At 41.6% G+C, this 22884-nt stretch overlaps 1 protein-coding gene across 1 annotated transcript in view; it reads right to left on the bottom strand.

The window, feature by feature from the left end:
* LOC126456201 (esterase E4-like) overlaps positions 1 to 22884 on the bottom strand; it is a 405384-nt gene that overhangs the window by 5696 nt on the left and 376804 nt on the right. The window contains exon 11 of the mRNA XM_050091955.1: positions 20411 to 20543. Within this exon, the coding sequence (XP_049947912.1) occupies positions 20411 to 20543 (133 nt within the window). The remainder of the gene's footprint in view (positions 1 to 20410; positions 20544 to 22884) is intronic.

The raw sequence follows: 22884 nt of genomic DNA, 5'->3' as shown, positions 1-22884 counted from the left end.
TTGTTTGAATTGTTGTATAGCTATCCGAGAAAGCAGCATCCTTTAGGCACCCTATAAGAGATGAGTGGGCAGGGCCCAACACTTCCCCCCCCCCCCCCCCCCCCCCCCTCTGTCTCTCTTTCCATTTCTTTTATTTGCTCTCTTTGCTTCTCCACAGTTGCCTCCATTATCTTCATTTTTTGGGAATGTGGCCTGACCACTTGCACGGCTTGAAAGGACTTGCTGTGCCAGTTTGACACATTCTGTTTTTCAATCTTGGACTATAGCAGATGGGAAAAGGCAGTGCTGGTCCACCACAACATATAGGGGTAGTGCTGAGCCACAAGAGGAAGCAAACATTCTGGCTGGATGCTACTTGGCTATAATACACATTGGTCTAAGTGACACAATAAGTTGCAAGTACTGGTTGGAAGGGCTGATGCATTCTCAGTGGAAGTGTGCTGGGCCCACCCAGTCAAACTCTGGGTGATACAGAAGGAAGAGAAGTTGGTGAACATATTTCCCAACATTTGTGCCTTCTGGAAAGCATGCCTGTGGCAACTTGGCTTGGAGAGTTTGCTTGGTCCCTTGTTTCACCAACTTCATTGTTTTGTCATCTGCCATTCTCCTCCATGTGTTCCAGTGCAGGTCCGAGAATTTGAGTTAACTGAGGCATGTTTTGTTGCTTAAAGTTTTACAAGTTATTTCCCTTTTTTAATATGTGTTTCTGGCTTTAGAATTCCTTTCAATTTGTTTTACTGTATATTGTGTGTTACTGAAACCAAATTCCATGATCTTTATCCAAAACTGTAAATTTCTTGTTACTATCAAATTTCTTAGTTTTTAAAATCCTTGCTAGCTAACTATTTGAATTTTAAGTTAAAAGTCTTAATGGCTTTCACAGGGTTGCTGAGGTTCTGAGAGCCTTAAAAGAAAGCTAGTTTGCCTTGTTTTACTCTTCAGATTATTATTTTATTGGCATGTTAAATGTAAATTGCTGCCTTTTACTAGTGTGTTTTCACTGAAGTGCCAAAGAAACAGGTATAGGCATGTGTACTCAAATGCAGAGATATGTAACCAGGCAGAATATGGTGCTGCTGTTGGCAAGGCCTATATAAGACAACAAGTGTCTGGAACAGTTGTTAGTTGGTTACTACTGCTGTAATGGCAGGTTATCGAGATTTAAGTGAGTGTGAATGTGGTGTTATAGTTAGTGCATGAGCAGTGGGACACAGCATCTCTGAGGTAGCAATGAAATGAGGATTTTCCCATGTGACCAATTCACAAGTGTACTGTGAATATCAGGAAGCTGATTAAACATCAGATCTCTGACATTGCTGCAGCTGGAAAAAGATCCTGCAAGAACTGGACCAACGGCAACTGAAGAGGATCATTCAACATGACAGAAGTGCAGTCCTTCCACAAATTGCTGCAGATTTCAGTGCTGGGCTATCAACAACTGTCGGCATGTGACCCATTCAATGAAACATCACTGACATGGACTTTCAGAGCTGAAGGCCCACTCATGTTCCTTTGATGACTGCATGACACAAAGCTTAATTAGTTATAGGGAGCTCCAACGTTAGGCGGGTTATGGAGCCCCTCAGGAAAATAGCGGGTAGGTCGGGGAAGAATGCCAGTGTGCACTCGGTGTGCTTGCCGGGGGGTCTCGTCCGTAATGTGGAGGAGGCCCTTCCGGCAGCTATTGAACGCACTGGGTGTGACCGGCTGCAGATAGTAGCACATGTCGGAACGAATGACGCCTGCCGCTTGGGTTCTGAGGCCATCCTTGGTTCCTTCCGGCGGCTGGCTGATTTGGTGAAGACAACCAGCATCGCACGCGGAGTGCAAGCTGAGCTTAATATCTGCAGCATAGTGCCCAGAGTCGATCGCGGTCCTCTGGTTTGGAGCCGTGTGGAGGGTCTAAACCAGAGGCTCAGCCGACTCTGCGACTATAATGGTTGCAAATTCATCGACCTCCGTTATTGGGTGGAGAACTGTAGGGCCCCCCTAGACAGGTCAGGCGTGCACTACACACCGGAAGCAGCTACTAGGGTAGCAGAGTACGTGTGGCGTGCACACGGGGGTTTTTTAGGTTAGAGGGACCCCCCCTTGGGCGAAACGATAAAATACCTGACGGCTTACCAGAGAGGACATTATCATCGTTGATAAAGAACGTCCGTCCTCAGAGACCAAAAACAGGAAAAGTTAACATAATACTGGTAAACTGCAGGAGTATCCAGGGCAAGGTTCCTGAATTAGTATCTCTTATTGAAGGAAATAGTGCGCATATAGTATTAGGAACGGAAAGTTGGTTAAAACCGGAAGTGAACAGTAACGAAATCCTAGACACAGAATGGAATATATACCGCAAGGATAGGATAAACGCCAATGGTGGAGGAGTATTTATAGCAGTAAAGAATTCAATAATATCCAGTGAAGTTATTAGCGAATGCGAATGTGAAATAATCTGGGTTAAGTTAAGTATCAAAGGTGGGTCAGATATGATAGTCGGATGCTTCTATAGACCACCTGCATCAGCAACCGTAGTAGTTGAGCGCCTCAGAGAGAACCTGCAGAACGCCGTGAAGAAGTTTCGTGATCATACTATTGTAATAGGGGGAGACTTCAATCTACCAGGTATAGAATGGGATAGTCACACAATCAGAACTGGAGCCAGGGACAGAGACTCTTGTGACATTATCCTGACTGCCTTGTCCGAGAATTACTTCGAGCAGATAGTTAGAAAACCAACTCGTGAAGCTAACGTTTTAGACCTCATAGCAACAAATAGACTGGAACTTTTCGACTCCGTGAATGTAGAAGAGGGTATCAGTGATCATAAGTCAGTGGTTGCATCAATGACTACAAGTGTAATAAGAAATGCCAAGAAAGGAAGGAAAATATATTTGCTTAACAAGAGTGATAGGGCACAAATCGCAGAATATCTGAGTGACCACCATCAAACGTTCATTTCTGAGGAAGAGGATGTGGAACAAAAATGGAAAAAATTCAGAAACATTGTCCAGTATGCCTTAGATAAGTTCGTACCGACTAAGGTCCAAAGCGAGGGGAAAGATCCACCGTGGTATAACAATCATGTACGAAAGGTACTACGGAAACAAAGAAAGCTTCATCATAGGTTTAAGAGTAGTCGAATCATAGCTGATAAGGAAAAGCTGAACGAAGCGAAAAAGAGCGTAAAGAGAGCAATGAGAGAAGCATTCAACGAATTCGAACATAAAACATTGGCAAACAATCTAAACAAGAACCCTAAAAAGTTTTGGTCATAAGTAAAATCGGTAAGCGGATCTAAATCCCCTATTCAGTCACTCGTTGACCACGATGGCACCGAAACAGAGGACGACCGAAGAAAGGCAGAAATACTGAATTCAGTGTTCCGAAACTGTTTCACTGCGGAAAATCGTAACACGGTCCCTGACTTCAGCCGTCGCACGGACGCCAAAATGGAAAATATTGAAATAAACTATATCGGAATTGAAAAACAACTGCTATCACTTAGTAGCGGAAAAGCATCCGGACCAGACGAGATACCCTTAAGATTCTACAGTGATTATGCTAAAGAACTTGCCCCCTTTCTATCAGCAATTTATCGTAGATCGCTGGAAGAACGTAAAGTACCTAGCGACTGGAAGAAAGCGCAGGTCGTTCCCATTTTCAAGAAGGGTCATAAATCAGATGCGAATAATTATAGGCCTATTTCGCTTACGTCAATCTGTTGTAGAATAATGGAACATGTTTTGTGTTCTCGTATTATGACGTTCTTAGATAATACAAATCTCCTTCATCATAACCAACATGGATTCCGCAAACAGAGATCATGTGAAACTCAGCTCGCCCTATTTGCCCAAGAAATTCACAGTGCCGTAGACACTGGCGAGCAGATTGATGCCGTATTCCTGGACTTCAGGAAGGCATTTGATATGGTTCCGTACATATGTTTAGTGAAAAAAATACGAGCTTACGGAATATCAGACCAGGTTTGTGATTGGATTCAGGATTTCCTAGAAGAAAGAACACAACATGTCATTCTTAACGGTTCAAAATCTGCAGATGTAGAGGTAATTTCGGGAGTACCGCAGGGAAGCGTGATAGGACCTTTATTGTTTACAATATACATAAATGACTTAGTTGACAACATCGGTAGCTCTGTGAGGCTATTTGCAGATGACACGGTTGTCTACAAGAAAGTAGCAACATCAGAAGACTCGTACGTACTCCAGGAGGACCTGCAGAGGATTAATGCATGGTGCGACAGCTGGCAGCTTTCCCTAAACGTAGATAAATGTAATATAATGCGCATACATAGGGGCAGAAATCCATTCCAGTACGATTATGCCATAGGTGGTAAATCATTGGAAGCGGTAACGACCGTCAAATACTTAGGAGTTACCATCCGGAGCGATCTGAAGTGGAATGATCACATAAAACAAATAGTGGGAAAAGCAGGCGCCAGGTTGAGATTCATAGGAAGAATTCTAAGAAAATGTGACTCATCGACGAAAGAAGTAGCTTACAAAACGCTTGTTCGTCTGATTCTTGAGTATTGCTCATCAGTATGGGACCCTTACCAGGTTGGATTAATAGAAGAGATAGACATGATCCAGCGAAAAGCAGCGCGATTCGTCATGGGGACATTTAGTCAGCGCGAGAGCGTTACGGAGATGCTGAACAAGCTCCAGTGGCGGACACTTCAAGAAAGGCGTTACGCAATACGGAGAGGTTTATTATCGAAATTACGAGAGAGCACATTCCGGGAAGAGATGGGCAACATATTACTACTGCCAACATATATCTCGCGTAATGATCACAACGAAAAGATCCGAGAAATTAGAGCAAATACGGAGACTTACAAGCAGTCGTTCTTCCCACGCACAATTCGTGAATGGAACAGGGAAGGGGGGATCAGATAGTGGTACAATAAGTACCCTCCGCCACACACCGTAAGGTGGTTTGCGGAGTATAGATATAGATGTAGATGTAGATGCCTCGCCTGGGCCCATCAACACACTGACATTGGACTGCAGATGACTGGAAACATGTTGCCTGGTCATATTAGTCTCATTTCAAAATTTATGTAGCAGATGGACATGTATGGGTATGGAGACAACCTCATGAATCCATGGACCCTGTTTCAGACTGGTGAAGGCTCTATAATGGTGTGCAGCATGTGCAGTTGGAGTGATGTGGGGCCCCTGATACATCTAGATATGACTCTGAGAGGTGACACATACATATGAGGTAGAATCCAAAATTTTTGGGACTGGTGCTGCCATTTGGAAAGTAGGGGTACTAGATCTTTGCACCACCAGATGGCGAGAGCTGCATAGCTGATGAGTCAGAGTGTGGAGTGGCATTCAGCTGGGAGAACGTGTTGCATGTCCACAGTGATTTCCTTAATAATCTGTGTTTGGTGTGTGGTGATTTTACAATGGAGCCACGAACAGAACAGTGAGTATGTATCAAATTCTGTGTGACTCTCGGAAAAAGTGTTACAGAGACCCTTGCAATGATTCAACAGGTGTTTGGGGGCAGAGTATGAGCCGTACGTGTGTGTTTGAGTGGCACGCTCGCTTCGGGGCCGGCTATACAGATGTCGAAGATGATGCTCATGTTGGAAGGCCCGTTAGCCGCACACTGCCAGACATTGTTGCCAAACTTCAACAATTGGTTCATGCGGATCGATGTCAAACCATTCAAGACCTTGTGGATGAAGTAGGTATTGGTTATGGGACATGTCAACGAATGTTGACCAATGAACTGGGTATGCATTGCGTCACCACAAAATTTGTGCCAAGGATCTTGACTGCCGATCAGAAGGCACAGCATGTTGAAGTGTGCACAGACCCTCGTCAGACCTCATCTGATAATCCAACCTTTTTGTCATGGGTTATCACCAGAGATGAAAGCCGGATTTATGGTTATGCCCCAGAGACAAAGCAACAATCATTCCAGTGGAAGAGACGGGGCCCTCCAAGACTAAAAAAAGTGAGACAGGTGAAGAGCATGATCATCATTTTGTTTGGTACCAAGGGAATTGTGCACAAAGAATTTGTCCCACCCAACCAAACAGCGAATTCCCTGTACTACTGTGACGTTTTGCGATGGTTCCATGAAAACGTGTGGCGACAATAGCCTGAACTTTGGCATCAAGGGAACTGGCTGCTGCATCATAACAATGCGCCCTGTCACATGTCCTTGCTCACCAGGACCATTTTGGCAAAAAACAACATGGCGGTTGTACCCCACCCACCATACTCGCCACATTTGGCACCTTGCGACTTCGCGCTATTCCCAAAACTGAAACTCAAGTTGAAAGGCCATTGGTTCAACACTCTAGAGAGGATTCAAGAAGCATTGCTGTTGGTGAGAAACACCCTCAAAGAACAGGACTTCCAGAAAACATTTTACCAGTGGCAGAAGCACTGGGACTGGTGTGTACCTGTGGATGGGAACTACTCCGAGGGTGATGGTGACCATTAGTCCAAAGGTAAGGTTTTCAACAGATGGCAGCACCAGTCCCAAAAATTTTAGATAGCACTTCGTAAGCATCCTTTCTGATCACCTGCATCCATTCATGTCCATTGTGCATTCCAATGGATTTGGGCAGTTCCAGCAGAACTTGAGAGGAGATGTCCACCCCCTAATACTCTTATGGATTTATGGACACCCCTGCAGGATTCATGGTGTCAGTTCTCTCCAGCACTATTTCAGACGTTATTTGAGTCCATGCCATGTTGTGTTGTGTCATTTCTGCATGCTTTTGGGGACACTACACGATATTAGGCAGGTGTACCAGTTTCTTTGGCCCTTTAGTGTACTATATTGTAAAAAGGTTTTTATTTCCAGTGTTTCTAGCAGTTTATTTGTTCTTGTCAATGTTTGGGGATTAAAAACCACTAAAGAGATTTTGCACAGATGTCAAGTAAAATTGTTATATGTAATTTAACAAATACCTTCCTACATGTTATAGAATGGCCAGCAGTTGCAAGAACTTAGATGGAGAGCCATGTAAGGCAGTACCTCCTGTACTAGTGGCCATCACCAACTTCTCATAAGGCACATTGCCAGCTACTTGCAAAACCTTTGGCTGGCTCTTTCTGCACGTTTTGTTTTAATTGTATGTTTTTGGCAGCTATTTGCATTTTAATTTGATTAATGCATTTCTGGCCTGAGTGAATAAAAATTTGTTCTCCTTGCTCACTACCTTTGGGTGCAATCCAAAATTATATCATGAGTTAAGTTTGTTTGTTTTGGTTTTAGTTTGTTATGTGAAGACTCTATCTCTTTATGCTTATGACTGAGCATTGTGGTGCAGTGGTTAGCACACTGGACTCGCATTCAGGAGAATGATGGTTCAAACCTACAGCCAGACTAAAGATTTAGCTTTCCATGATTTCCCTAAATCACTCCAAGCAAATGCCAGGGATGGTTTTTTTGAAAGGGCGTGGTCAATTTTCTTCCCCATCCTGGACACAGTCCTGGCTTATGCTCCATCTCTAATGACCTCAATGTAGATGGGACATTAAACCCAATTTTCCTTCCTTTCCTTTTTTATGCATGTGTTTTAGGTGCATTTCATCAGCAATGGAACTCAGAGACATGATGAAGATTTCTTATTAAAAAAGGGAGCAGCTTCAGTATGTGTTGTGGGTATATGGGAGAAGGTAGCATTGCCAAGTTGTGTGCCCAGCTGCATGGAGCCTTCAGTTGTTTGCTGTGAATCATTACAGACAATGCTGGCATAGTAAGTGCCATACTATATGTTTGTGCTACCATGCTGTCCAGTGTTCAGGAGAATATTGGCTTCCTGGAGTGTAGCAATCCTCCCCATGCTCAGATTTATCATGTTCAGGTTCAAATCAGTCACTGATGCAAGACTAACAGTCACTTAAAACCAAAAAAAAAATAGGCTTCCAGAATTGTCAAATTACAGAGTAGAGCTGTGCAATTGCAAGTCAGACCCAGTGCCTTAGAATGGAGGGTTATTTTGAGGACAACCTCAATTGACAGAATGTCGAGGGAGGGGGGTCATGCTGGACTACAATAACAATTTGAGAAGTTAGCCACTCCCATTTTACCAATGCTCCAAGGTATTAGTGGTTTTGTCTATTGACAATGTTCAGGAAATACTTAGATCCTCTGTTCAGTTGGAAAAACATGTAGATACACTTAAGATTGCTCATATAGTGATTCTTCAGTTCTTATACTGTTTAGCTTGGTGTTGTTTGAGTGGGATGATTAGAATAATTTTGTATAATAGATGCATTTTGAAGGATTTATGTGAGAAGATTATGCAGGATAAGTTATTTAGTTGTGGTGGGAAAGATATTGTGAGTCAGCATTGCTTTCACATGAAAGCCCATGGTGAGACACTTGCACAGTATATTGAGCAGATCCATGCCACCATAAGCAAAACGTAAGCCATGAATAACATTTTGGAAGAAAAGAGACCCAAAGATCATTCATATGTATTGTTCTGTGATAAACCTAGTTCTTTTGCTGACCTTGATAAAATTGTGGCATGTATAGAGAGTATCAGCTTTGGAGATGAAAAACATGATTCAAAGAATCTTGCTAGAGAGCCAGGGTTTTAGAACTCAGTAGACATGCAAACCAAATGAAAGTGTGGCCCCTCTCAGAAGGATCTGCTATAATTATGGGTAGTAAGAGCATTTTGTGTGTGAGTGTCCCACCAGGCAAGAGAAATTTTGGAACAGCTGACACCAACAAAGTGCACTCCAGTGTGAACACGGATTTCTGCTGAAGGGGTGTAATAATATTAAATCAGTCACTAGACTGATGAAAGGAGAAAATATAAAAATGCAGTAAGTGAAACAGGCAAAAATGAATACAAACGTCTCAAAAATGAGATCGACAGGAAGTGCAAAATGGCTAAGCAGGGATGGCTAGAGGACAAATGTAAGGATGTAGAGGCCTATCTCACTAGGGGTAAGATAGATACCGCCTACAGGAAAATTAAAGAGACCTTTGGAGATAAGAGAACGACATGTATGAATATCAAGAGCTCAGATGGAAACCCAGTTCTAAGCAAAGAAGGGAAAGCTGAAAGGTGGAAGGAGTATATAGAGGGTCTATACAAGGGCGATGCACTTGAGGACAATATTATGGAAATGGAAGAGGATGTAGATGAAGATGAAATGGGAGATACGATACTGCGTGAAGAGTTTGACAGAGCACTGAAAGACCTGAGTCGAAACAAGGCCCCCGGAGTAGACAATATTCCATTGGAACTACTGATGGCCGCGGGAGAGCCAGTCCTGACAAAACTCTACCACCTGGTGAGCAAGATGTATGAAACAGGTGAAATACCCTCAGACTTCAAGAAGAATATAATAATTCCAATCCCAAAGAAAGCAGGTGTTGACAGATGTGAAAATTACCGAACTATCAGCTTAATAAGTCACAGCTGCAAAATACTAACACGAATTCTTTACAGACGAATGGAAAAACTAGTAGAAGCCAACCTCGGGGAAGATCAGTTTGGATTCCGTAGAAACTCTGGAACACGTGAGGCAATACTCACCTTACGACTTATCTTAGAAGAAAGATTAAGGAAAGGCAAACCTACGTTTCTAGCATTTGTAGACTTAGAGAAAGCTTTTGACAATGTTGACTGGAATACTCTCTTTCAAATTCTAAAGGTGGCAGGGGTAAAATACAGGGAGCGAAAGGCTATTTACAATTTGTACAGAAACCAGATGGCAGTTATAAGAGTCGAGAGACATGAAAGGGAAGCAGTGGTTGGGAAGGGCGTAAGACAGGGTTGTAGCCTCTCGCCGATGTTGTTCAATCTGTATATTGAGCAAGCAGTAAAGGAAACAAAAGAAAAATTCGGAGTAGGTATTAAAATTCATGGAGAAGAAATAAAAACTTTGAGGTTCGCCGATGACATTGTAATTCTGTCAGAGACAGCAAAGGACTTGGAAGAGCAGTTGAATGGAATGGACAGTGTCTTGAAAGGAGGATATAAGATGAACATCAACAAAAGCAAAACAAGGATAATGGAATGTAGTCTAATTAAGTTGGGTGATGCTGAGGGAATTAGATTAGGAAATGAGGCACTTAAAGTAGTAAAGGAGTTTTGCTATTTGGGGAGCAAAATAACTGATGACGGTCGAAGTAGAGAGGATATAAAATGTAGGCTGGCAATGGCAAGGAAAGCGTTTCTGAGGAAGAGAAATTTGTTAACATCCAGTATTGATTTAAGTGTCAGGAAGTCATTTCTGAAAGTATTTGTATGGAGTGTAGCCGTGTATGGAAGTGAAACATGGACGGTAAATAGTTTGGACAAGAAGAGAATAGAAGCTTTCGAAATGTGGTGCTACAGAAGAATGCTGAAGATTAGATGGGTAGATCACATAACTAATGAGGAAGTATTGAATAGGATTGGGGAGAAGAGAAGTTTGTGGCACAACTTGACCAGAAGAAGGGATCGGTTGGTAGGACATGTTCTGAGGCATCAAGGGATCACCAATTTAGTATTGGAGGGCAGCGTGGAGGGTAAAAATCGTAGAGGGAGACCAAGAGATGAATACACTAAGCAGATTCAGAAGGATGTAGGTTGCAGTAGGTACTGGGAGATGAAAAAGCTTGCACAGGATAGAGTAGCATGGAGAGCTGCATCAAACCAGTCTCAGGACTGAAGACCACAACAACAACAACAACTAGACAGTTCCTTCCATTTGTATGTGCAGCTCTTAATCACGAGCCTGCATGCATCTTGTTGGATTCAGGAAGTAGTCCTTCTGTTCACGAGTATGGCTGGTATTTAAAGTACCACAATATCTATATGTTTTTTGGTCGCAAACAGTCAGTCCGAATTGTCATACCATTAATGAACAGGTATTGCTATTAATGTGCTGTGTGTGTGGGGAAGCATAAAATTCAAGGGTTGTTATGGCCAATGAGTCTAATGGTTGCAAAGGGATTATCTACAAAACTTTTGACAAGTTATGATTTCATTCAGGGCATGAAACTGGTTCTTGATTGTTGTAGCAGACAATTTTATTTATAATTTCAGCACAGAAAACATCACCAGTTATGTGACCATAGTTGCACACAAGACATTAAATATTGTTTCCAGTTCTGCTGCTGGATGTGAGCTTGGCCATTTGGAACAAGGAAACGCCAAACTATTGTTGAGGGTGCTTAGGCAGTTTACTGATGTATTAACTGACAAGCTAGGATTCATAGATGAGTTTCAGTGCCAAATACAACTGGCTGATGATGTTCCAATTTGTCAGGCCCCTTTCTGGCTATCCTTTCCAAAGATAAGGGCATTGCGTCAGATAACAGCTTTATGACGAGGTTATCTGGCCATCACCCTTGCCTTATGCATCACCCATCTTTCTTATACCTATGGGGAATGGCGCAGATTACAGAGCAGTAGTGGATTACTGTGCTCTTAATCAGAAGGTGATTTTACAATCAGTTCCCTTGCCAAACTTTGTTAATTGTTTTATATGGTTCATGGGGGCTTGTTATTTTATGGTTCTGGACCTTAACCAAGCCTACCATTAGGTTCCACTGACTGAGGATTCAAAGTTTGTAACCACATTCTACACCATATGGAATTTTTTCAAGTTCAGCCGGGATCCATTTTGATTGTCTACAGGTGCCACTGTACTTTCACTGTTCTTGAATTCCATTTTGGGGAAGAATCATAAACTTAAACTATTCATATGACATAGTGGTGTAAGTAGGACATTTCATGAAGATATGGAGCATGTGACACAAGTATTGCTTAACTTGTATGGTATGGTTTAACTGTCAAGCCTTCTAAGATAAATCTTGACTACCAGGAAATGTCATTCCTAAGGTGTTTAGTTTCTTCTGAGGGGTGTGGGGAGGAGGAGGGGGGGGATGAAGGTCAACCAAGAACATACCAAGGCCATCCAAAATTTCTCTCCACTGAAGAATAAGAAGGATATTGTCTGGTTCATAGAGATGGTACATTTTTTTTAGGAAGTCTATACCCAACTTCTCCTAGGGACACCATTAAATCAGCTATGCAAAATACAAGCAGCTTTCCAGTGGACAGAGAGTCAACAGGCCATGTTTGATGCTCTTAGAACCACCTGAGTAATGTTCCTATTTTGGCAATTCTGGATTTCAAGGGGCTTTTTGTAGTTCAAACAGATGTTTAAATTCTGATGTCGCTGTTATTCTCCTTCAGGAGAAAATGGCTGCAGGCAACTGGCAGCAGACGCTTCTGGGGCTCTATCTGCTGCTGAATTGAAGTACTCAGTCTTTGAGTTAGAGGCTTTACAAAATGGAAAGAAGAAGAAGAAGAAGAAGGCATGGGGAAATTGTTACCTGTGGCTTAATTTGTGAGGTGATGTGTTATGTCTTCCAAAACAATGTGTGCACCAAGAACAAATTAACAGACAGCAATAACTCTACACAAGCCCCAAAATGCTACAAACATGCAATAAATATGTACCATCTGATGATGAATTGCGAGGCGAATGAAAACTGGTAATGAAAAATAAAAATTGAAGAATAAAACAAAAGATGACTAGTTGCACTAATTTGTGGAAATATTTAAGAAATTTTGTTCTGAGAATGCAAATCTCATGTGACCATTATTCCTTACTACAACAGCAATCCTTCATTCGCTGAATAAGTTGCAATCTCAAGTCTGCTGTCATTATTTTTCACTCTCACATGCAGATGAAATGGGATAAATGTAAACGGCTAAACCTGGCCTTCAGAACCGCCACCCGCAAGGTCCATAAAACAACTTCACTTGCTTTGATGGTGGAATACCCTCTTAATTCTCCTCTGTACAATTTATGGTCTGTAAATGACCTCCTCCCAGAGTGGGTTACCCCTGAGATTAGCCAGAATTGGAGGTGATGCAGAAGCAATGTTGATCTTGCACACCAGAAGGAGAGAGAATGCTGTAATTGGTGTAGGAATCTTGCCAACTAAACATGTTTGATATTGTCTTTATAAGAAATTTTGGAAGCTAAGGCCAGGGGGATGAAATGATTTCAAGTAAATTGTTGCCACATACTGTGGAGCCTTCTAAAGTCATTAAAACATTGACCCCAGTTAGCCTTTTAGTTAAAAACCTGTCTACCAATAAAACTGCCAGTTTCATCTAAGCATGGTTAAGATTGGCCATTGTATAAGCTCATTGTGATCTCCCCCCCCCCCCCCCCCCCCCCATTTTTTTTTGGGTTTAAGATGAGGAGATTCAGCCTTGCTGGGTTGTATTGACAGTACTTCTTCACAGTTATGTAAGTTAGCTGCCCAAGCAATGGGTTCAGGAGTATCCCAAGAGAGCATGGCCTGTCTGCCTGTGAGGCTTGAAAGCACTTGCCACACTGGTTGTATACGTTGTATTTTTGACCTCAGACTGGAGCAGATAGGGAAAGGCAGCAGTGGCTGACCACAACGTACTGGGGCAGCACCAAGCCACAGCACGTAGTGGACGTGCTGGCTGGAGTCTATTTGGCTGTAATACATTGTGGCCTAAGTGACTCAATCAGTCACAAGTAGTGGTTGGAAGGGCTGATGCAATGGTAGTAGATGCATGCCACACCCATCTTATGTAGCCAAAGCTATTATAATGTAGGAGGAAGAGAATCGGGTGAGCATGTTCCTGAACATTTGCCTCCAATGTTTGTGCATTTTGGGAAGCATGCCTGTGGCATCTTGGCTTGGAGAGTTCATTTGGTTTCTTGTTTCAGCAAGTTTATTGTTTTTCATCTGCTGTTCCCATCCATATAGCTTAAAGTTTTATGAGTTAATTTACTTATTGTATATGTATGTCTGGCCTCAGAATCCTTTTTAATTTATTTTACTTTATATTGTGGATTATTGTGACAAAACAGCCTGATCTTTATCCAAAGCTGTAAATTTCATGTTGTTATCAAATTTCTTAGTTTTGCAAATCCTTGCTAGCGAACTATTCTACGTAAGTTAAAAATCTTAATGGCTTTCTCAAAGTACCCAATGTTCTTGGATCCTTAAAAGCAGACTAGTTTGCCCTATTTTAACCATCAGATTATTATTTTATTGATGTGTTCAATGTGAATTGTTGCCTTTTACTGGTGTATTTGTTATATTGTAAAATTGTTTTTATTGCTGGTGTTTCCAGCAGTTTCTTTATTCTTGTCAATGTTTGGGGCTTAACAGTCACTAAAGAGGTTGCCCTGGTTATCATGTAAAAATGTTATATGTAGTTTAACCAATCCATTTTTTTAATGTTATAGTATGGCCAATGGCTGCGCAAACTTAGATGGAGAGTCGTGTTGGGCAGCACCGCCAGTGCTGGTGGCTGGTGCCAACTTCTCATAGGGCACATTACCAGCTTATTGTAAGAGCTTTGGCTGGTCCTCACAGTACTTTTTGTTTTAATTGTTTGCCTTTTGGCAACTATTTGTGTTTTAATTCAATTAATGCAGTTCTGGCCTGAGTGAATAAAAAATTTTTGATCTTTTATGTGAATGATGTTTATTTGGTTGCATGGCACTTCCAATCACAACTCCTCACTCACAATGTTTCACTCTCATCCATCTTCTCCTCTCCATCACCTCTATCCATCTCCTCCTCCCCTTCCCTCTGTCCATCTACTCCATCTCCCTTTCTCTATCCATTTCTTCCTTTCCCTCTCTCACTGTCCATTTCCTTATACACCCTCCCTCTGATGATCTTTTCCTTCCCCTCTTTCTGCCCATCTTTCCCTTCCCCTCTCTCTGCCCATCTTCTCCTCCTCCTCTCTCTGCCCATCTTCTCCTCCTCCTTTCTCTCTTCCCATCTATTCTTATTCACTCTCTCTGTCAATCTACTCCTCTGTCTTCTGAGTCTATATCCTTCCCCCTCTCTGTGCATCTCTTCCTCCACATCTCTCTGTCCATCTTCCTCCCTCTTCTGTCTGTCCATCTCCTCCCTCCTCTCCCTCTCCAATTCTCCCACAACCTCTCTCTATCCATCTGCTGCTCTCCCTCTCTCTGCCCATCTACTTTGCCCCCCACTCACTCTTTCTGTCTGTTCTTCTTTATTCTCTCTCTCAATATTCTCGTCCACCATCTCCTTAGCCAATGTGCTCCACTCCCTCCACCCCCTCTCTGTCCATCGCTCTTCTCTCTATCCGTTTCCTCCTAACCCTTGTTCTGTTCATCTCCTCCCCCCTCCCCATTCATCTGCTCTTCACAGTCTTTTGGTTCACTTTGTCTCCCCTATTTCTGTCCCTCCTCTCCCCTCTGTCTGCCCATCTCCTCTTCTTCCTCTGTGAGTCTAACTCCTTTTCCCCCTTCTTCCTGTCCATCTGCTCCTTCCCTCCCTCTATCTATCCATCTTCTACACAGGCCTCTTTGTCTGTTTGTCACCTCCTCATTCATCTCTCTGTCCATCTCCTACTCCTCCCTTTAGCTGTCCACCTTCATTCCAGGGGGTGCTAGGTGGTTCTTACCCCAATAGGGCATCTTACCAGACAGTAATTGTTATACATATCAAGTCTGGTTGAAATTGATCCAGTGTCATAGGAGGGGATATAGAACATGCACCCATCATTGGAGGAAAACAAAGGAGCTGTATTAAAATCAAGAGCTCAGATGACAAGCCAGTACTTTGTGTAGAATGGAAGGCTGTAAAGTGGAAAAACTGAAAAGAAGTTCTATGTAAAGGCAGTCCTGGAAGGCAGTATTATGAAACGGAAAGAGAAAGTGGATGAAGATGAGATAGGCAATGTGATATACAAGGAAAATTTGACAGAGTTAGTGTGCCACCATTGATAAAAAATGCCGTGCATGTCAAAATGGTGCTATCCAAAACCTGTGCCAAAGCAACTGTGGTTCACCATGGGCCATAAATAATTGGGGTAGACAACAGCTATGTAGGTGTGTATGGGCAAATAGATGTGCAACTTTGAGCAAATGACCACCAAGACAAAGCAAGGGGCTACCACCAGTCTCTTCTCAATGACTGTCCAGCGAACATTTTTGCACATGGGCCTTCACAGCAGGTTACTGGTTCATGTATCCGTGCTGACTGCTGTCTGTTGGCAATGAAGGCTGGAATTTGCATGCCATTTCCACATCCCACTGAGTGGTGACAGGTGGCCTTTTCAGAAGAACCACATTTTATGCTCCATCAGTGTGAAATGTCTGAAAACGAACATCCTGCAACAAATGTCAGAGGGATCCAGGCTGGGGGCTGGAGCACTGTGGTCTGGGGTATGCTTTTGTGGCCATTCTGGAAATCACAATGGATCAACACAAGTAAGCATCTATCATTGTGTCCATGTCCACCCCTACATGCAGTTTGTTTTTACTCGGCACAATTGCATCTGCTAGCAGGACAATGCAGCATGAGACACAGCTCGCAGTTCAGAGAGCATCACGATGAGTTTACCATTCCACTGGCCACCAAATTCTGCAGATTTAAAACCAATTGAGAATGTGTGGAACCACCTTGATCAGGCTGTCTAAGCCATGGCTCATCAGCTAAGAAACCCAGTGCAGCTGGCCAAGGCACTGGAGATGGAATCACTCCACATCCCTGTCAATACTTTCCTGAACCTCACTAGCTCTCTTCCTGCTTGCCTCACAGTGGTCTGCATTGCAAAAGATAGTTATCCAGGCTTTTGACAGGTGGTCACATTGATGTGACTGGATTGTGTATGAACTTTCATAATAGTTATTGTTATTTCATTTGTCACTACTGAAATTCATGACCATTCTTGACAATTTAGAGTGTAATTTTTTATTAATTAAATCTATTAAATATTTCCAATATAATTAAGGCAATATCACTATTTTAAAGCTAACAGCAGTGAAATTGCATTTACTCATCTTCCAAATTTGCTATTGCCAAAACACACTGCTGTAGATTTGATTACAGCACTATTGTGGTCTACTGGATGAGTGTGTTTGTTGACTCCAATCCCAAGATGTCACCTGTTTGCTGAAACCTAGCGTAGTTTTTATTCTGTTTTGCTTGCCAGTCATGACGGCTTAGTTCCTCTGTTGTTCAGATTTATCTTCTTTATTCCTAAATTATTTCCATTCACTTTGCCATATTTATGTTCTAGAAATGTACTTATAATGTAGGACAAGTCTGAGTGCACTACAGTATGTGAACATTTATCCCTAGTTTCATTGTTGTCTCTATATAATGTTACAACCTACACGCTAGTGTTAATATAAATGTAATATTTGATGTAATTTTAAAGTATCTTTCCTCTGTTCATAGCATGTATCAGTAAAATCAGCTTATACATCTAAACATACTGTTTTTATAGATGGCATGGCCTATGAAGAATTTCATTCAGTTTATTTCAGAACACCTATGAGTTATTAATTTTAGATTTTATGCTGAGAAGAAGCTGTTAATACACTTATATTCTAAAATGGACAATGCGAGAATGTCATTAGCGAGTATATATACTCACAAGTGTAAATATCATGAGGATCTTGAAGAGGGGCCTCCAGGATATCATGTTAATAATGCCACATATTAGCCTCACTGCTCTTTTTTACTCGTTTAAAAACTTGTGTTGTGGTATGGTTTGGTATTTACTGTCTAAAAGTGATCAGCCTTATTTTAAAAAAAAATAAGGTTTAATTACATGCTACAGACCGTTTATAGGCTTGGTTTGTCATTATTGCAGTCAAATCTTGCATTGTGAAATGGTGCCTGTCAATCAATATATTTTTTATCACTAGCAAACATTAACATTTTACCTTGTTATTTATGGAAACTGGCAGGTCATTTATTTAAACTAAGAAAATCAGAGCCTAAGGATGAATATACAAGGTGATTTTTTCCATCATTTACAAACTTGAGGGATTGATCGACAAGAGGATAAGGAACAAAAGTGGTCTAATGAACTTATGTCAAGAAATGCATGGTTTCTATGCTAGAGACCAATTATTTAATCATACTTTGTTACAGAGACTGCGGTCTAATATGCGCTTACCATACAGCCACAGGTATAGTGCACGTGGTTTCCTCCTAGAGGTTGGTACTGTTCCTCATACGTCATGCTCTAGTGCCCTCTCCTGCCACAGTAATTGGTACTGTTGTGTCCAATTCACTTCTCTTGCTGACTCACCTTGTAGTGGATGTGATACAGTGTTGTACACAATGGTTCCATATCTGAATCGAGAGCTTGCTGACGCGGTGTTTACTTACAGAGAGGTAGATGGTAATGGGCAGTGGGCAGCAATCTTGTATCAGGAGACCTATCCCCGCCAACAACAACCACAGCATTCAGTGTTTGCAATAGTGTTTTGCCATTTGTCTGAGACAAGGTCATTTCAGAAAGCAAGAAATCGTGAAGGGTTTGGCCAAAATGTTTGGACACCAGACTTGGAGGAAAATGTGATTAACACTGTGTAAGGTGATCATCATGTCAGTACCAGGCAGTTGGCCACCAGTACAGGGTAAGGTGGATGGCCACATAGAACATTGTTCATGATAATTATTACTACCTTTTATCACTTACAGTGTGTGCTGGGCTCACTAGTGACAGACTTTTCACATTGGGAGCAGTTTTGTCACTGGTTTCTTCACCAGGCAATGATTCCAGGATTTGTGTCATCCATCCTATTCATAGATGAGGTTACTTTACACAGAGTGGTATCTTCAAGTTTCATAATAGTCATTTGTGGGACAATATGCAGGACCCGCATGGCATGGTGACAACAGATCATCAGCATCGGTACAGCTGGAATGAATGAGCTGGGATAATTGGTGACTGTATTTTGGGACCAGTCTTGCTTCCACATAACCTAAAAGGCCGAAACTATCGGCGTTTCCTGTGGGTGACTTTGCCTCCCCTGCTGGAAGAAATGAAATGCCATTGATGTTTTGAATGGTTATGTGGCTGCTATATGATGGTGCTCCAGCTCACTTCACTATTAACATCTGGATGCATCTCAATTGTGTCTTCCCTGGTTGATTGATAGGATCGGGGGATCCAGTTGTATGGCCTGCTCATTCACTGAATCTCAACCTGTGTGATTTCTGGTTATGGGGCCACCTCAAAAGTATCATGTATGCAGAGCCCATTCCAGACATGGAAACACTGGAGCAGTGTATCCATGCTGCCTTTGACACTGTTCGGATGCAGCTTGGTCATTGTGAATGTGTGAGACACATGCATTGAGGCACATGGAAATCATCTTCAACACATACTGTAACTGTAGCTGCATGGTACAGCGTGTATTAGACCTCAGTCTCTGTAACAATGTATGGTTGAATAAATGGTCTCTGGCATTAAAACCATGCTCTTACAGCCATAAGTTCATTATACCTGTTTTGCTCTGTATCCTCTCATCAATCAGTCCCTAGAGTTTGTATACAGTGGAAAAAATCACCCTGTTTACTTAATATTCACCCATTCTGAGTTCGCTGTTGCATCTGCATCTGTTAGGACAACTCCTTTTTCTGTTATGTGAGGAAGGTTGTAACCAAATAAGCATTTTGCCCTTCATGGCATAGTGTAAGAATTTTCAATACTGTGGTACATTTGCACAGTCAAGGACCTTAGAAAAGTTACAGAAAATCTGTGATGGGTATCTTATGTGGTTATTAATGATATTTAACATAGCTCCTCTGGGTGGAACCCATTTTACAATGCAAAACTGTGAAGCACCTTGTGTCTTGTGCACATAAATACTGTTATACATCAGTCTCTCAGACAGAATAATACTTGTGGAAATTATAACACCTACAAAGAATGTTCTGGAGAAATTTCACTACTGATTTGAAATAGAATATATGTTAATATTGTATGCTTTGTTCATAATGGTATTAAATTTCTTCTCTTATAATAACCAGTATGATTTTGCAGAAAATTGTAAATTCTTCCTGAATGACCCTGTATCATTTAAGTACTGTCTTTCACTTATTATAATGCAAAATGTGGCAGGAGAATGATTAAAAATAAACAGTGCAGCAAGACTAACACTGGTGTGCAATAATTAGTTCATCTTTGTGTATGTATTCTTGCCTTGGCCTTAATTAGTCTCTTTGGCTCTAGGTATTTGGTTAAGTGTTACAGTCCAAAAGAAGCTGGTATCAGATTAATTGAGGTGTTTTGTGATCTTTGTTGAAAATTAATTACACTAATTTCATGCATTTCATGGCTTCTCTACTGATACACCATCTTCAATGAAAAGAAAGGTGGCTGCAAGGTTCTGAACTGTTTATCCTTTCCTCATCAATTTCTTCGGTTTACTTTGTTCCATCTCTTTTTAGCTCTGGAAAAATGCTGGATGCAGCAAAAGCTGAAGTATGTTTATTAATTTTCCAAATGCACAACATGAACAGAATACTGTTTTCAATATGGAAAATTTAAACATGAAGATATTCCAAATAATCAATGACAACAAATATATAACTTAAAAGATTGACAAAATGATGTCCTCACCCAGTTTTGGCAAAGTTTGTCCAAAGAGAAGCCATAATGGAGCGAACAGTATGTTGGTGGCTGTCTTTATTAATGTCTTGCCTCTTATCAGCAAACAAAAATAAGTAGCAAAGTTCAGCAGTGTGAGTAGCACCTGCATAGTGTAAAAACAAATGATGATTACTGTAACATTCTGCAGTAACAAAAGCATAAAACAGTATTCAAGTACACATGTAAAATCTTTGTTAGAGATTAAGACCATAGGGGCCTACTACGATAACAGAGACAACACACTGTGTTTACTGATATTGCGTTACTGTTCTTCAAATGAGTGTTTAGTGGTTTTATTGCTGGATAAATTATACATAGTATCTAATCAATATTTCAGTTAATTCATTGGATCACAACAAAATTTAAAATAATTTTGTGCCAACATTAGTAAACCATACATAAAGGACTAGGTAGGTAGAAGGTGGAGTTATATTATGAAAAAACAGTCACAGAAATAACAATATTGTGCACACCAAGTGAAGGAATATGGTACACATTTATACAGTAACTTAAGATTCTTTAGTAAATATTCAAATATCTGTTGCATAATGGCTTCGCCTGGTGTAAAGGACAGCTCTTGTGTCGATTCAGCAGAATGACATTGTGAGGAGGGAAATACGAGTCAGCTTGATAACTAGGTGTCTTGGCAGAAGAGTGCATATGCAGCATGCAAGAATATTATATTCAGTACACTAACAATGCAGAAGACACCAGCCAGCATCTCTGAAGCCAGTCTGTGACACATCACAACTCTATCAGGGCTCTTGAAAAAGTTGACCAGGTAGGAAAACCAGGATAAATGAAGTCATAGTTTCTGATCAATTACATCTGGCTACATTGCACTGTTGTGTCTTACAAGCCAGGTGTACTGCCATTTGAGAAATGCTAGCCAGCCCATCTAATTTAGCTGCAGGCCTCTGCTTGAGCTGAGTCTATGTACAGTCTACTCAGTGCCTATTCACTGTTGGGTCACCCGCTGGATGACTACAATCTATTGATGGCTGGCTCTCTGGTGGGCTGTGAGTTTGGGTCTGGTCCATCTAGCTGCCCACCTACCACTGCCCTGTGCAGATTTCATCATTGCTTTTCATTATCCAAAGCTGGCAGATGCCCTTGTCATCAGCTGCATCAGAGGCTGAGGTTTAACACCATCAGTTCTGGCAGGCCATCTGGCCATCACCAGTAGCTACCACTGCCTTGTATCAGCACTCTGGTGCTGTGCTGATCACAGAACAACACTTCCAGCTGCCATCACACATTGTGCTGCCCCCCCCCCCCCCCCCCCCCCGCCCCCCGGTGGACAACTGCTGATTCTGGCACGCTTTAACTGCCAAGGCCACATACATCACTTAGGCCAACAACCCCCTCTTCAGCTCCCATCACTCTAACTGTTATGAATAAACGTCTTTTCCAACCAGGAATGTTTATTTCCCAGGCCATCATTTAACAACTGGTGGGCGAACTGACATACCAGCCACTGTAAGGATCATGCTGCCAACCCTTACAAATCACTTTTAGTCAGTTTTTGTAATTTTTTAACTTTTAATGCATGCATGATTGCAAATGCTTTCACTGGATGTCAAACTACGTAGTAGCAGTTGACAGTTGCATTTCCACTCATCATACAACTCTGTATATTATTTATGCAAGACTCAAATTGAACATGTTAGTTAATCATGTTGAAATGAAAGAAATTGTAGGAACTGCTGAAAAATGGTTAGGAGACATTGGTAGCTCTTGATTCTTTGCATTATTGTCATAATGGCTTTTACAAGAAATTTGAAGCAGGTATTTAAAAGGAGAGGATTTGGTATCACTATAATGTTATGGATGAAATGTGATATATTCTACAAAAGTAACAAATAACCAGTAAACAATAAAATCTCAAAAAATGTTCAAATTTGTGTGAATTCCTATGGGACTAAACTGCTGATGTCATCAGTCCCTTGACTTACGCACTACTTAACTAACTTATGCTAAGAACAACACACACACACACACCCATGCTCAAGGGAGGACTCAAACCTCCGGCAGGAGGGGCTGTGTAGTCCATGACGTGGCGCCTCTAACCATGTGGCTATAAAAATCTGTTTCATTTGAAATTTAATATGAATGCCAAAAACACAAGGTCTAAAATAACTTCCACGTGGAATGTGGTCTGTTGTTTAGTGCACAAAATGGAGCCATTTGTTCTACTGGAAAAGTTTTCTCTAGTTTATCACATAAAAGACAAGCTATTTGAGATTTCCAGAAATGTAGGTGATGAAGCTAAGGAAGAAGAGTGACTGGTTGGAAGTATGGGTTGTTTGGTGTGTGGATAGTGGTTAAAGGGTAGGAGGGAGGGAGTTATGGAGGAAGGGAGGGACATTAAGGAAGTACCAGACTTTCAGTATAATGGGCAAGGGAATTTTTGTCAGTGCAGATATGCCATCGTTGGTTGACCA

The sequence above is a fragment of the Schistocerca serialis genome, chromosome 2, assembly GCF_023864345.2.
Source record: "Schistocerca serialis cubense isolate TAMUIC-IGC-003099 chromosome 2, iqSchSeri2.2, whole genome shotgun sequence".
NCBI lineage: Eukaryota > Metazoa > Arthropoda > Insecta > Orthoptera > Acrididae > Schistocerca > Schistocerca serialis.
The sequence above is the reverse complement of the archived record's forward strand: the minus strand, read 5'-3'. Positions and strand labels throughout refer to the sequence as shown.